Source organism: Terrapene carolina, unplaced genomic scaffold (genome assembly GCF_002925995.2).
Source record: "Terrapene carolina triunguis isolate 2854851 unplaced genomic scaffold, T_m_triunguis-2.0 Scaffold212, whole genome shotgun sequence".
Lineage (NCBI taxonomy): Eukaryota > Metazoa > Chordata > Testudines > Emydidae > Terrapene > Terrapene triunguis.
The window spans coordinates 11210179-11225438 of NW_020664563.1; the positions used below are offsets into that span (position 1 = coordinate 11210179).

General features: G+C 44.0%; 1 protein-coding gene across 2 annotated transcripts in view; it reads left to right on the forward strand.

The window, feature by feature from the left end:
• The window catches only part of LOC113407534 (ras GTPase-activating protein nGAP-like), a 279190-nt gene that overhangs the window by 250706 nt on the left and 13224 nt on the right, over window positions 1-15260 (forward strand). The window contains exons 10-14 of one of the 2 annotated variants that reach the window (XM_026656145.2): window positions 3848-3992; window positions 4926-5162; window positions 5859-6060; window positions 8910-9109; window positions 10174-11035. In XM_026656145.2, coding sequence (XP_026511930.1) covers window positions 3848-3992; window positions 4926-5162; window positions 5859-6060; window positions 8910-9109; window positions 10174-11035 — 1646 coding nt within the window. The remainder of the gene's footprint in view (window positions 1-3847; window positions 3993-4925; window positions 5163-5858; window positions 6061-8909; window positions 9110-10173; window positions 11036-15260) is intronic. The other variant, XM_026656146.2, reaches the window with a different exon arrangement.

Genomic DNA, 15260 nt, shown 5'->3' on the forward strand with positions numbered 1-15260 from the left:
CCCCCAGGGAAAATGGAGTCAGGGGGGATCAGGAGGCAGCTGGTGGTCCCCCAGAAGTATCGCCGCCAGCTGCTGTGCTGGGCCCATGACACCCCCCTCTCAGGGCACCAGGGAACCTGGCGTACCCAGCAGAGGCTGCTACAAAACTTTTACTGGCCTGGGGTCTTTGTTACTGCCGATCCTGTGACCCCTGTCAGAGGGTGAGGAAGACCTAGGACAAGGGGAAAACGGCTTTAGGACCCTTGCCCATCATAGAGGAGCCTTTACAGAGGGGGGCCAAGGTAAAAAGGGGGGCTCTGAACCAAGAGAGCCCGAATCACAGACCTCCAGACTGGAACGCTGGGAGAAGACCCCAGTCCAGTTGGAACCCCAGGGGTACTGAGGTGGGAAAAGGGCACGGGCCGCATAAACCTTCCCACATGTGAACTACGAGTGTCATCGAGCACCCCCGACCTAAGGGAGGGCGTGAAACTGGAAGGGCCTGGTGTAATTCTCACCAAGGAATGGGAGGGATGCTGGGGCATCCACGGGAACGAGGGTAGGTTCGAACTTTCCCAGGTCACTGGCTGAAGTGATCCTGCTCAGTTCGGTCTCGAAGGGGAGAGAGATGTGACAAACTGGGACTGTTCTTAATGTGGCCTTTGAATGCTGAGTGGGGAGTGCTGGCTGGGAAGGCAGGGGAGTGTGGCTAGGGTGGTCTGCATGGGGGGATGGGAGACTGGCCGAGGGAAGATACCTGAGCATGTAACATGAGAACCCAGGAAGGGGTTAGAGGCCAGGTGACACCTTTGCCCGGGAAACTGAACAAAGGCTGGGGGGAGTTTCAGTGCTGGCTGGTGGAATGGCTGGGAGGCAGACAGGGCTCTGACCCCCAAGGGGCTGTGGTGCCCTGGGACCCCAAGATGCACCTAATTGGGGGGAATCCTGTTGTCTGTGCCTGCAAGACCTGTCTTGGACTGTGTTCCTGTCGTCTAAATAAACCTTCTGCTTTACTGGCTGGCTGAGAGTCATGGTGAATCGCAGGAAGCCGGGGGTGCAGGGCCTTGGGTCCCCCCACACTCCATGACAGAGGCACTGCCAGCTGTATGCTGGTTCTTCTCCTGCCCAAGGTCCCAAGATGAGCCACCTTTCCCCTCCTGTTTCTTGGCCTAGGGGAGATTGGAAATTGAGGCAGGCCAGGTTAAATCATGTCAGAACTGACTCCTTCCAAGAGACCCAGTCCTCCTCCCTAATGGCCTGGAAACTGGCCAGTCATCCAGGTGTTAAGTGGTTGGCCAGATTAGTCAGTGTCTCAAGTCAGAATCTGAGACGTGATTATGTGTATTTTGAGTGTATTGTGTATATCTTTTCAAATTCTGCCAGCTTTACTCTCACTGGGTAGAACCTTAAGGCACTACTCAACATGAGTAAGAGTGGCAGAATCTAGCCCAGTACATGGAGGCAAGCAGCATTTTACTTGATGCCTTGTCTTCCGGCAGATTTAATTATCACCTTTTGGTTCAATGTGTTACATTTGACTGAGAGTCCTTTAATGTGCAGTAGCTACATGGATACTTTTAAATTAATGACTATTTATACATTGTTTTGGACACCAGTACTAAGCGATAAGATTGTGAATCATAGAAGTTAGAGATGGAAAAAGACCTGTTACGTCATCCAGCTTGTTTCCAGCCTAGGCCAAGATGGCTCTTGAAGATATATTTATCTAGTTTTAAGTGCATCACACAATACATTCAGTTAGATTCCATACTGTGCGAAACAAATTAACCACGCTGAATTCAGTATTAAGTGTATAGTATACCTACAAGCACATTTTAATCTGGCTATGGACTACTGAGAACAAGTTACAAGTGCATAAAAAATGATTCGGGAAACTATTGTTACAACCAGAGTTTGCTTACCCAGAAGCGGTGCTGAGCACTTAATTTAGCAAATAATACTAAACTGCCTTCCCTCGGCATAATTTTTCTGTAGTGGAGCCCAGATTATTTTAAAAATAACCAATTCGTTTTTTTATCAAATTGTTATTCATCAGCCAAAAATACTTGTTTTGATTATACTATAGCATTGCTGTTTACTAGATTGAATCTCCTTCCTTCTTCGGTGAAATGCTGCTTTCTAATACTTCAGTTCTCCTCTTAGAAGTTCTTCTCTTTGGCCAGAGTTGAAGTACTAAATAATGCTCCTAACAGCTTTAGGGCTGGTCTACACTGGGGGGGGAGGGGGATCGATCCAAGATACGCAACTTCAGCTATGCGAATAGCGTAGCTGAAGTCGAAGTAGCTTGGATCGAATTACCTGGGGTCCAGATGGCGCGGGATCGACGGCCGCGGCTCCCCCGTCGACTGCGCTACCACCGCTCGCTCTGGTGGAGTTCCGGAGTCGACGGTGAGCGCGTTCGGGGATCGATATATCACATCTTAACGAGACGCGATATATCAATCCCAGATAAATCGATTGCTACCTGCCGATACGGCGGGTAGTGAAGATGTACCCTTATTCTGTGCTGTTGAAGTTGCCCTGTAATCCTTTAATGGCCCAATTTCAACCCCTTGTGACAAAGTACACTGTGAACAGAACTCATTTCAGGAAGTTGTAGGTTCCGTTTCTTCCCAGGGTTCAGGCACCAGCAAAAGTTTCTAAACTGGATTTTCCCATGAACTATGAATACTTGTTCAGAATAATTACAGCATGACCAGGTGTTGGCTGTAAGGTTATATACTCAAGCACATGAACAAAAATTTGTGGAGGTGAAAAGATTTGGGTAAATGTACTACCTGTCCTGCTTGCAAAGCCATTGGTGGTTTGGTTTGGGGGTTTTTTTTGTTTGTTTCTTAAACAACAATTTTTGCACAGACAGTCCTTCTGGCATAAACTCCAAACTGGGAACATCTTCTGAGGACACAACTCAGGAGTCACTGAATCATTAAGCAGATAAGGGAAGATACCAGTGCACAGCGGCAGTTTAAAAAGTAATGAGTATGCTAGAGTCCATATGAGAGAGAGTAGAAAATACACTGACATTACAGAATATCAACCAATGGAGGTCCCACCATGCCCAGTCTGAAGTTGTGTGTCCAATTTCAATTGCCTCACATTAAGAAAGAGAGGGTAGAAATTTAAAAGCTCTAGAAATAGGCGTCAAAGATTCCGCAAGATGTAAAGATGACAAGAGATTGCATAAACCAGAATTAGTTAACCTGGATTGAATTATTCACAGCTGCAAAGAACAGAGTGAAAACTTGGTGATGCTCCTTTTTTACCATGTTCTCATAACACAAGAACCAGGTGACACTCAATGAAATTAAAACACAGTAAATTTAGAACTAATAAAAATAAAAAGTATTGTCAGATTCATTGCCAGAGAAGGTCACAAAGACAAATAGCCTGGCTTTGCATTTTAAAGGGATGGATAATTTTATGATCGCTAATAACATTTGTATTTATGCAAAAAGAGGTAAGGATAATCATTCTTCAGGGTGTAAGCTGATATCTTGCAGGGGTCAGAAAGGAATTCTCCCTCTCATCTTCCCCACCTCCCAATATACAGCAGTTGCACAGCTGGCTAGATTCATTATTTTGGGAGGGGAGAGGAGTGGGATTTGCCTTCCTCTGATGCCTCAGCTGTTGGCTAGAGCAACAATGGCCTGATCTGGTATGGCAAATCCTGTGTTTGAAAACAGTTATGAGGAGTCATGCACTCCACATCTGGTGTCTGGAGACTACCTCACTGCAGATGCTGGGTGCAGAAAATGCAGTTGCCAAGGAGAGGCATAAACAGGATTTAGAGATACATCAAGAAGACTTTTCTATAATTGCCACTGTTTGTAATCCTCTTCCCTTACAGGGGAATTCATCAAGGCTTTATATGAGTCAGATGAGAACTGTGAAGTCGATCCCAGCAAATGTTCATCCAGTGAATTAACTGATCATCAGAGCAACTTGAAAATGTGTTGTGAGCTGGCCTTTTGCAAGATTATCAACTCCTACTGGTGAGCACCTGTCTCTCACTCATTGGCCACTTGGTTTGACCATTTGGTTAGGAAAAGTAAAAATAGTATCCCTCTCTCTCCAAAATATGGGAAAGCAGCAGTTGTTGTGAGACCGAGGACAAATATACTTCCATATATTATAGGAGCTTGGGTTCCTGTGGCTTACCACTCTCTACACAACATCGCAGAGAGAAGTTCTGTCCAAACAAGGAGTACTGACACCATACTCTGTCCTAAGTACTGTACCATATGGGAATGTCCCCTGAAATATTTACTGTGGCAATGGAGATATAGTGAATGATGATTGAATCAATGGGGTAACTTGAAAACTACAGAAGTTCAATTTGAACTTTGAATAAGAAGCTGATAGCTTGGATGCTTATGTGAAATGTTTTTCAGACCTCTTAAATCTGCAAAAGTGGTCTGGAAATTATATTGTGAGGAAAAAGCTTCACAGGAGATTTCTATTAGTGTTGACTTCTGATCAAGCTGGAAATGTTGAAATACTGTCTTTTCTGCTTCAGGCCAGATCAAATGAAAAGTAATAAAAAAAAAAGTTAACTCGGCATTCAAAATTTTAAGTCCAATTATAGAAATGAGCAACAGTTCAGTGTGTGTCTGAATTTTTACAAACCAATTTGCCATTCACTTCAAACTAGGGATGGACATTCCTTAACCTATAAATCAAAGTGATCGAAAAGGATTTAGTTTTATATCTTCTAGAGGAATGCTTTGAATAATACTTAAGTGTACCAAATAAAATGGTGATCTAGGAGCTAAGACTAGAAACCTAATAACATTTGCTGGGCTGAAATAACAGAATAGCCAGCATTTCTGTTTCTCATGGTTTTGCATTTCCTCTGACAGGCTGTCAGTTCAACCTGTTACATTTCACGCCTTTGTCATTTTATTGATTGATTTAATTGTTTGCAGTGTGTTTCCTCGTGAGCTGAAGGAGGTGTTTGCATCCTGGAAGCAGAAGTGCCTCAGTCGGGGCAAGCAGGACATCAGTGAACGCCTGATCAGCGCCTCACTCTTCCTCCGTTTCCTGTGCCCGGCTATCATGTCCCCTAGTCTCTTCAGTCTCATGCAGGAGTATCCTGACGACCGGACATCTCGCACTCTGACACTCATTGCTAAAGTCATTCAGAACCTCGCCAATTTTGCTAAGTAGGTGGCAGTAGCATATTAGCCCTGAATCAACAAAATGTTCAGGGGTCTCCGTCTCACTGCATATTATTGAGGAAAGGAAAGGAGAGCTCTGTGCAAATGCAACTCTAAAGCTAAATCCTAGGAATACTGTGTGAAACTTTGAATGGGGAGGATACTTTTCCACTCACACACTGCGTGGCTACATAAACCATGTGTACACTGTCGGCCTGATTCTGTTTTCAGGAGTAGTCACTGAAGTCAGTAAAATGACACTGGTATAAACTGTTATAATTGAGAACAGAATCAGGTGTTTTCTGTTTAAGTACATATACACTTTGGTTTTTATTTGATCTCATATAAAGAATGCAAGTAAAATTCAATACAAGTTACTTGAAGGTGGTAACTCTTTTTATCCAAACTCCCAGCCAAAGGAATGATGCAAAGGACATATGCCCAGAGTCTCCTAAAAGGGTAGTGTATGTGGGGGGCAGTGGTGATGCCTGTCACCCAGTGGTATGAACAGTGGATTGTTAGTACCCAGATGAGTCAAGCAAAGCAGTGGGATTCTTCAATCACTTGCGCCTCCCCCCCCCACCCCCCCCTTCTCCTTTCAGGAAGAAAGATGAAGGGGAAAGCATTAGAATAATTCTCTGAACACTTATCTGTTGTATTCTGTGTGGAGGTCATTCGCGTTCTCTCTCTCTCTCTCTCTAGGTTTGGTAATAAAGAGGAGTACATGGCCTTCATGAATGATTTCCTGGAACATGAATGGGGGGGAATGAAGCGCTTTCTGCTGGAGATCTCTAACCCAGACACCATCTCAAACACCCCTGGGTTTGAAGGCTACATTGATCTGGGCAGGGAGCTCTCAGTTTTGCACTCCCTATTATGGGAGGTTGTGTCCCAACTTGATAAGGTAAAGCAGGCTCAAGGGCTGGGAGGGTGGATTCTGCAATAGTACCATAGCAACTGTCAAAACCAGGAAATACCCAAGTCCTATTTTAGGGAGAACTTTCTAAAGTTCAGTAACTCTTTAGAAAAGTATGTGACTGTGGTGTTGAATATTTATCCTTTCAATGATTCCAGATCAAGGCCTAGCTCCTGCAAGACCTGTGAGGCCTTGAACAGGATGTGCAAGGTAGTTGTGCTCCAGCACAAGTGTAAATGCTTTGCAGAGGCTGGGTGTTCAGTGTTGTCCTCTGCACAGTGATATGAAGCCTCCCTGAACACCCACTCCCTTACTCACACCTGTGCAGGGTAAAAAGGGCTGGGCATGGATGGAGAATGGGAATATCAGTGGAGACAACTCATTGCTGCACATTCCCTTCTTAGGCTTTCCTCCTCCTCCCAGATTGGAATAGTTTAACAGCAGTGTTTTCATTAAGGGCCTGAGCCAAAGACCATTGTAGTCTCTGGGAATCTTCCTGCTGATTTCAACCAGCTTTGGATCAGATTTAGCATAAGATCAGGTTCCCCATGTATGCCCTGTCCCATTCTTATTTTTACATGCCCCGCATTGTGCATGATGAAGCTGATTCTCTAAGAGCCAACACTGCAAGCTCCTGAGATCTGAAAACCAGGCGGTGTCTGTTCTGCTACCTACACCATCACCGATAATGGACATTCTGTCATCAGCCTTTAGCTGGCAAATTGGCTGATGCATGAGACAGAACAGACTCCGGCTTGCTTTTCCCTAGCCATTTGGGCTCTTCAGAGCCAATAGAATTAAAAACTGGTAAGTAAAGAGAGGACTCAGACACAAGGAACAGAGTTCTTGAATAAGATTTTGCCATTTTTACATGTTTACAAGCTTTTGGCTATTATTCCCATCACACTGCAGAGTTTCAAATCCGCATTATGTTGTCTGCAGTCCCAGATTCCATTTACACCGTACCTATCAGGTCTTTTCTTTTCAAATTGGAGATGAGTTGGTCTGCAGAGAGCTGCTAATAATATTTTGTTACTACAAAGGTTTGGAGAAATAATGATTTATTCAAAGATTTATTTCCTACTGGTACAGTATAAAATTATTTGTGTTGGTGTAGTAGAGTAAATCTAAATGCCCTTGATGCATGAAGATAAAAACACACATTTTAGTTTGATAAGGATTTTTGGATTTGTTTGTCAGTTTCCCGTCTACACTCATACATTTTTGCACTCTAAATGTCATATGCAGTAAAATCTCTCCTACAAAGACTGCTTTCCTGAGGCCACTGGAATGACTACCTGAACACAAATGGGCAGATCCTGAGTTCATGTACAATGGGCTATTGCCAGTTTACCTCAACTGAAGATCTGGCCCAAAGACTGAAAGCTTCTGGCATTGCCAGAAGGAAAAAGAAGGGAAAAATCCTCTTTAGAACTGAACTGGACTGGACTTATGAATTTGCCGGTATGAGATCTCATCTCATAGTTACTGGGGGCTGGGAACTGCTCTCAAAATGCAAATAAGTGGTACATGGCTTGAGAGTGGAGGTAGGAAGCGGATACAGTATTAAGCCAGCGTATACTATGCTCTTTTCCCAGTGCAGATGTCTCAATATATCCTAACAGGTTTGGGGAAAGGGGTTTTGTTTGTGCTAAAATGGGAATTAAGGGTTAATGTTACACTACCATGTTGCTTCACTGTGGGCAATGATTACAGGGACTAGGAAAGGGAATATATTAAGTTACCAGGAAAAGCTGGAGGTTTTAATAAAGGAGAAATAATTGGGAGAAACAAGTGGGTGTAAAGTAACTTTCCACTGTAGACAACTGATTGGATGCTTGTTTCTGGGGGGGGTGGAACCTGTCTTTCACAGGAAGGTAGTCTTTGTAATGAGCTTTACTGTGTAATAATACCTCCCTTGCCCTCTACCCGCACCCCTACCAGTGGCAATGTGTAGATGCCAAAGTCACCTTATAAACTCAGGGTAGATTTCCGGAGAAGAACAGAAAATCTGAACAGCAGCCTCCACCACAGGGATATAGTGTTGGTAGAACTCCGCTTTATGGTCAGTTGCTGTTGTGTAAGGTCTTGCCAGACTTAAGTGTAACGATGCAAGGTGGTAACTAGGCGCTAGTCACTGGCTGAAATGAAAATATTGGGTTGGATGTTACTGGAGTTTCCATGCACTGGGGTGAATGTTACTGGAGTTTTCATGCCGTTAATTTTAATTTCATTTGAAGTGGTGAAAGCCATGTTAGTTCCCAGCTTTTGATAGCACCTTGGTACAAAAGATGGCATCAGTGTAGAATGCCAAAAGGAGAAGGCTGATGAAATGGAAACCTCCCTCCCCCAAACCCTTTCAATTCTCTCCTGGATCCCCTGAATGCAGTCCCCCCCTTCTCTGTTGGCATGCATTTCTTTTACCACATGACCCCTTTTGCCTGGAAAGTTCCCTCCCATTAGCTGATTCTGTAGTCTCTGAATTCCCATTAATTAGTAGTTACTATAGTTTTTAACTTGACTCCACCCTGGATTTAGTTTGCTTTGCATGACAGTTTTGCGTTGGAATGGCAATAGTTTGGTTTTATTGAGCATGAATTTTATTTTTGGGAGTCAATCCTAATTTCTTTTCTATTTCCTTTTCTTTCCTCAATGTCTGCTGCACCCTGTTTCGTCTCCTTCATTCATCTCGTCGCCGTGGTTACGCTGCTCCGTAACAATGCATTATGGTCCTGCCACACCCACACACAAACACCCACCCTCCTTCCTTCCAACCTCCACCCCTCTGCATCGTTATCAAAAAATGGCGGATGTCGCGGTGCTTATTGTCCAATCAGGGTGAAAATTCCTTCCTACAGGCGACCGTGGCAAAACTTGGACCCCTCCCTCGCATTCTTGCTGACATCACCAAGTCAATGACCAATCCTACGCCAATACAGCAGCAGCTGCGGCGTTTCACGGAGCACAGCTCTAGTCCAAATGTCAGTGGCAGTCTCTCCTCAGGGCTTCAGAAGATATTCGAGGACCCCACTGACGGGTATGTAACAGCCAGGGTTCAAGAGCAGATATGAAGCAGAAGGGATATAGGATCGGGCATGTTGTAAGACTGTGTTAAGAGAACCCCTGTCCAAGCATAGTCGCCCCAAATTTATAACTAGGTACGTGCTACGACTCAGAATTGCTATCTGTAGTAAGGAGGACAGGATCCCACTAAGATATGCGAGGACTAGTGCTAAGACATGTAACCTTTGCACTTAGCCAGGATGCTGGGGTTTGCCTAAAGTCAATGACTTAGGATATTAAAAACCAAACCTTATACCACTGACTAACCTGGGTGAAGTACAGTGAGATGGAAAGATACTAACAATGTGTAGCTCAATATAAATCCTGTAAAGCTGACTGAAATATCTCACTCTAGAGATCAGATTACCTTTCCAATAGCATTGAGAAATGCATATTATAGTTAGGCTGAGGGAGAATGAAAATATTAGAATAGCAAAAATAATCTGTTCTGTATTTAGTGTTACATTTCTCACCTTGTAATTGTTACAATTCTGGAGAGCTCCAGCAAAAAGCCTGGTGATGGCTGAAATGCATGAGAACTTGCAACCTAGTGGTTTATCTGTCAGTGCTTTGTGCTGCCAAGTGTAAGGCTCTGTTTTGTGTCTCAGATGTGTCTACTTTCTGGGCCTTCAGCAACTCCTGCAATCAGTTACATGTTCAGACAGATTGAATAGGTATAGCCTCAAGTTCTGGGAGGCTGAGGAAGAGTGAAATGAAGTCTGGACTGGTTTGGAATCTAGCTGAAAAATAGCAATGTCCGAGGGGGCAGAAATCAGTGGGAATGGTTTGAGTTTTACCTGTGAGAAGATAGTCAGGCAGTTCTTAAGTAAGGCTTTATTCTTAAAGCTAAACTAATTGGAGACGTGTGTATTGTGACTTGAGAAAAGTAAAAAGCTTCATAAAAGGAAATAATCTAGTTCCCTGAGGCTTTTTTAGAGAGAGGGAAGGGGGTTAATTGATGAAGAAGGGCATCTCTCGGACAGATTGACTGGGGTTGTGGCTGGTTAAAAATTAACCAAATGCCTATCTGCTCCACAGTGACTCACATAAACTGAAATCTCCAACCCAGGAAAATATAGATGGGTATTTTCGAGGGAAAACCTTACTGTTGGTTCAGCAGGCATCCACCCAGAGCATGACTTACTCAGACAAGGACGAGAGGGAGAGCATACTGCCCAATGGACGTAGCGTCTCCCTCATGGACCTGCAGGACCCCCACGCAACTCACAGTGATCACACATCCATCCTGCACGATGTGCCTTTGCGTCTGGCAGGCAGCCAGCTCTCTATAACACAGGTGGCCAACATCAAACAACTGCGGGAGACTCAGAGCACGCCGCAGAGCGCTCCCCAAGTAAGGAGACCGCTGCACCCAGCCTTGAATCAGCAGGGCAGCCTCCAGCCCCTCTCCTTCCAGAATCCGGTTTACCAGCTCAACAACCCTCCTCCACCAATGCCAAAGGCCTCTGTGGACTCCAGCTTGGAGAACTTAAGCACTGCCAGTTCCCGGAGCCAAAGTAACAGTGAAGACTTCAAACTCAGTGGACCCAGCAACAGCAGCATGGAGGACTTCACCAAACGCAGCACACAGAGTGAGGACTTTACCAGGCGGCACACTGTGCCAGACAAGCATGTACCTATGGCACTGCCCCGCCAGAACAGCACTGGGCAGGCACAGATCCGTAAAATGGACCAGGTTGGGTTGGGCGCCAGGGCCAAAGCACCACAGTCCTTGCCACATAGCGCTTCCTTGCGGAGCACAGGGAGCCTGTCGGCAGCTTCAGGTGCAATGGTGACAGAGCCAGTTCAGAATGGGAGCCGGTCGCGGCAGCAGTCCTCGTCCTCCAGAGAAAGCCCTGTCCCCAAAGTGAGGGCAATTCAGCGGCAGCAGACGCAGCAGGTAGGAACAAAATCCTTCTCCCAGATTTTGTCCATTCTCTGTATTTGTAGCCCTCTAAGGTAACTGCCCACTTCAACATTTTCCACTTACTTTATTTAAATGTGAAACAAGAAATGTGAACTGATTCTAGTATTATGTGAGGAGAGGCTGAAATGGGAAGGGGCAGCAGGCACAGGTTGTGATTTGCCTTGCTACCATTATTAGCTTGGCCAGCAACTCTCACTTGTTAAAAAAAAAATGAGCACAAGATAATCAAATTAAGATTTTAAAAAACTGTGTTTTCAGTTTATCTTCACAATAGGAAAAGTGACAAATTTGTTCAAAGAAACAAAAACTGAAGAATTTCAAGAGCAAAAACTTTGTTTCAAAAGCCAGTTGAGATGGCTGAGTTACAGTATATTTGCCTACTTAAGAGGAGGGAAATGAATCGATAAGAATAGCATAGAATCCGTGTTGCCCAACTGCTAAGCAAATACAATATTCTCATCAAGTATAAAGAAATGTATATTTCATCACAACCCAACAACCTTAGCTCCGACCTCCACTACTCTGTCATCAGTAATATCAGAATATGAACAAAATGGAAACACTTAATAGAAATATATATTTACCTATGTCTAATGCATATTGATTGGCCTCATATGCAAATCCACATACACCTCTACCTTGATATAACGCTGTCCTCGGGAGCCAAAAAAATCTTACCGCGTTATAGGTGAAACCGCGTTATGTTGAACTTGCTTTGATCCACCAGAGTGCGCAGCCCCGCCCCCCCGGAGCACTGCTTTACCGCGTTATATCCGAATTTGTGTTATATCGGGTCGCGTTATATTGAGGTAGCGGTGTGCTTAATTTTACCAGAAGTCAATAACATTATGCATGTTTCATCTTACACAATTTTGTTCTTAACAAACAGCAATTATATAGTATTGAACAAAAAAAGTGTCTGATAAATATTTTAACTGATGTGTACAATGTAATGGTATCCCATAAAATGAAATACTTAAATACTGAAATTAAGATAGTCCATACAAATGCCCAACAGTCCATAGCACAACCGCCTTAACTCTGATCTATGAAGATGTCCTGTATTCATTTCTCTGCTCTAGGTTAGAACAGTGCATTTCTAGGCAGTTTAAGGTTTATGATGTCCTAACTGTTAATATCCTTGCTTTTAAGTACTTGAGTTTTGTAGTTTACGTGAAAGCTAAGTATATTGTTGTCATTCAATGACCTTATCTGGCTTTGAAATGAGGCCCTGGGATATATTAAAACCAGCAGCTTGAATTGCATAGGGAAGCAGAAAGGAAGCCACCGCAGTTCTCTGACAACAGCTGTTATGTGCTCATGCTGACACAATACGTAGACACTAGCTGAATCTTCCAGGTGGTCTTTGCGGGTAGGTCCAAGTAAAGGGCACTGCAGTGTCCCATCCTGGAAGTCACAAAGGTGCGAGTGAGGACTTGTGGCAAGGGAAATCTACAACGGCTTAGGCTTGGTTTACACTTAGAAATGTTGTCAGCAGAGCTGTATTGATTCAGAGTGTGAAAAAAAGTGCACCCCTAACTGGTAATGGCAGCTGGTAGTGCAGACTCCACTTATACCAGCACAGCAAAAAGTCCTTTTGCTGGTACCGCTGTACTGGCAAAAGAGCTCATTGCTGGTATTAGCTGCATCTCCACCAGGAGAGCCTGTTGGTATCGCTCTACCAGTATGTATCTACACCAACAAACCCTTTTAAATGTAGACGAGGCCTTTAGCAATGTATGGGAGAAAAAGCAGGGCAACCCATACCTGGTATCTGGGAACCCGAGAACAATCAGTGCTTGAAAACTACCATATGGTGTCTGGCTTTCGCTACTGTAACTGAAATCAGAAAATATTGAATCACAAAGTCAAGCTTATTAGGCAATTATATTTATACCAAAGAATTGAATCCCATAATGTTTAAAGTTTTTTATATTGTTTGTGTGCATATCCCTCATTTTGGGTGCTTGTCTTGTATGTGGGTATAGGCGGGTTGATAGATACAGTATGTTGGATGGTACCATATATTATATATTTAAACCACTGCTGGGGGGGCAGGAATCTTCAGCCCAGTATAATAGGAGCTGTACTTGGAAATCCACTAACTGCTCTTCTAATGCTTCGGCTGCCAGGTGAAACAGTGTGCGTGTTCTGCTGGTAGCTTCATTTTGTACTGCAAGTAGTGCCTTATCGGAATTCCCTCTGGAAATAGTTAGTTTCCTTAAGACCTTTTACTGGAAATGGCTAGAAAAATAAACACACACTTACTTGAAGGCAGTGGGGCGGGGAAACAAATAGGCTATTTTTAAACCAGCCTTTTAAAAAATATTACTGACCCTGCATGGGAAAACCTACAGCCACTGCCCTTTGCGTGTTTGAGAAATCCCCAGTTGGCTGTTTACAACTTCTTGGATAATCTCCTTTCGGGTCTGTTTCATCTTGAGGTACTGATCGCCATATTCCTAGGAAGTAAAGCAGTTTCCTCCACTTGCTTAGAAATGACAGTCAAAGTGATGTCACAAACTTTCCTCCTCTATCTACCATCTCCTTTTATCCTTCAGCCATGTTGATGCCTATAGCTATGGTCAGCTTCAACAGACTACATTTCCACTGGCCCTCTAGATTATAAAAGTTGAGTTATATGTGTCTGCCCAGATTTCCACCCTTCCTTTTCTACACTGACTCTTTTCACCAGTACAGTTAGTTTCCTTGCTCCCAGTTCAGTCACAAATATCAATCTGGTCTGTTATTGGTATCCCAGACAACTGAGGAGCTTCTTGAGCTGTTCTGACTTCAGTGGTCAGCCTGTTCTTGAAGCAAATTCCACTGCATATTTTTAATTGCAAATATCACTGTGGAATTCTTTTTCTGGCTTAAAAAAAAAGTTGGGTGAGTTCTCTGAGTGTTGCTTTGTGGGTATTTGTCATTATCAACCTCTTTGCAAGTTTCATATGTTTTTGAGCACAGAGCAGGGCTGTTTGCTTGTCTGGGAGACGTTAGCTTCTGTCTTTCCATTTAGTGAGGAGGTGGGAGATAGAATTTTCAGAGAAATTTTGGTATTGAATAAATTTCCCTCTCTGGCCTCTTTTCTGCAATATTGTCACTTGGGACTCTTGTTAGTGTTTTCAAATTGCATCTTACCCTTTGCCACCTGCTTCTTTGTTGATGTCCTAACTGTTCATGCTTTTGAATTTGATTTCTGAAAATATTCCATTCTTCAATTTAAAGGTTAACTGGAAGGATATGCTGGTGAGCCAGAGGTCTAGAAGGAGGTCATTAATGCAGTTTGCCCTGACCCTTGTGCGATCTTATCCCTACAGAACCAAAATAAAAAGCAATTTTGTTTTTGTTAAGGATCAAAATCCTTCAAGCCTTCTAGCAGTTCCCAGTGGCTACAACAGTATTTACTCCTGAGAGGTGCTGATTGGTGGCAGAGCTGCCCGTGGTCCATGTTCTCTCTGCTGTCTCTGTCTCACAGCAAATACTGTCAAGAGAAGTCTAACTGCAGGAGGATATGTATAAAGTTGGATCACTACTAATAGCAATATCAGTCATGCTGCCACCGAGAAGGTTATTAACCTTTCCACCACAAATTTCTCTCTTTCGGGGCAGAGGACCTCCATCTCTGTCAAAGCCCTGAAATTCTCTCTGACCCATCTCTACACCCATCACTGCCAGGGCTCCTTGTTGCTAGAATCAGCATGTCATTGTTGGCAGACCTAAGGCATCCCCTAGACCAATGGCTGAGTCACTGTGTCAGCAGCACTCTCAGCCCTTGAGCATGCGACTAAGAGCTAGTCTACACTGGCAATGCTAAAGCACTGCTGCGGCAGTGCTTTAACGTGGCTTGTGTGGTCACGGCACTCTTAGCACTCTTAAAAAAAACACCTCCATGAGGGGCGTAGCTCCCAGCGCTGGTGCACTGTCTACACTGGAGCTTTACAGCGCTAAAACTTGCTGTGCTCAGGAGGCTGTGCTCACACCCCTGAGCGAGAAAGTTGCAGCACTGTAAACTGCCAGTGTAGACAAGACCTAAGAGAGACTGGAACTGGAAATCATACCTGGATGTCTGACCTGATACGAGGCTGAGCAAACTCTTATTGTAAAATATTATAACTCCCCTATAAAATATGCTTCCCTGAAACCTAGCAAGCAAGATCTCAGCCCAGCAGCTCATTCACTTTTTAAAATACTAAAT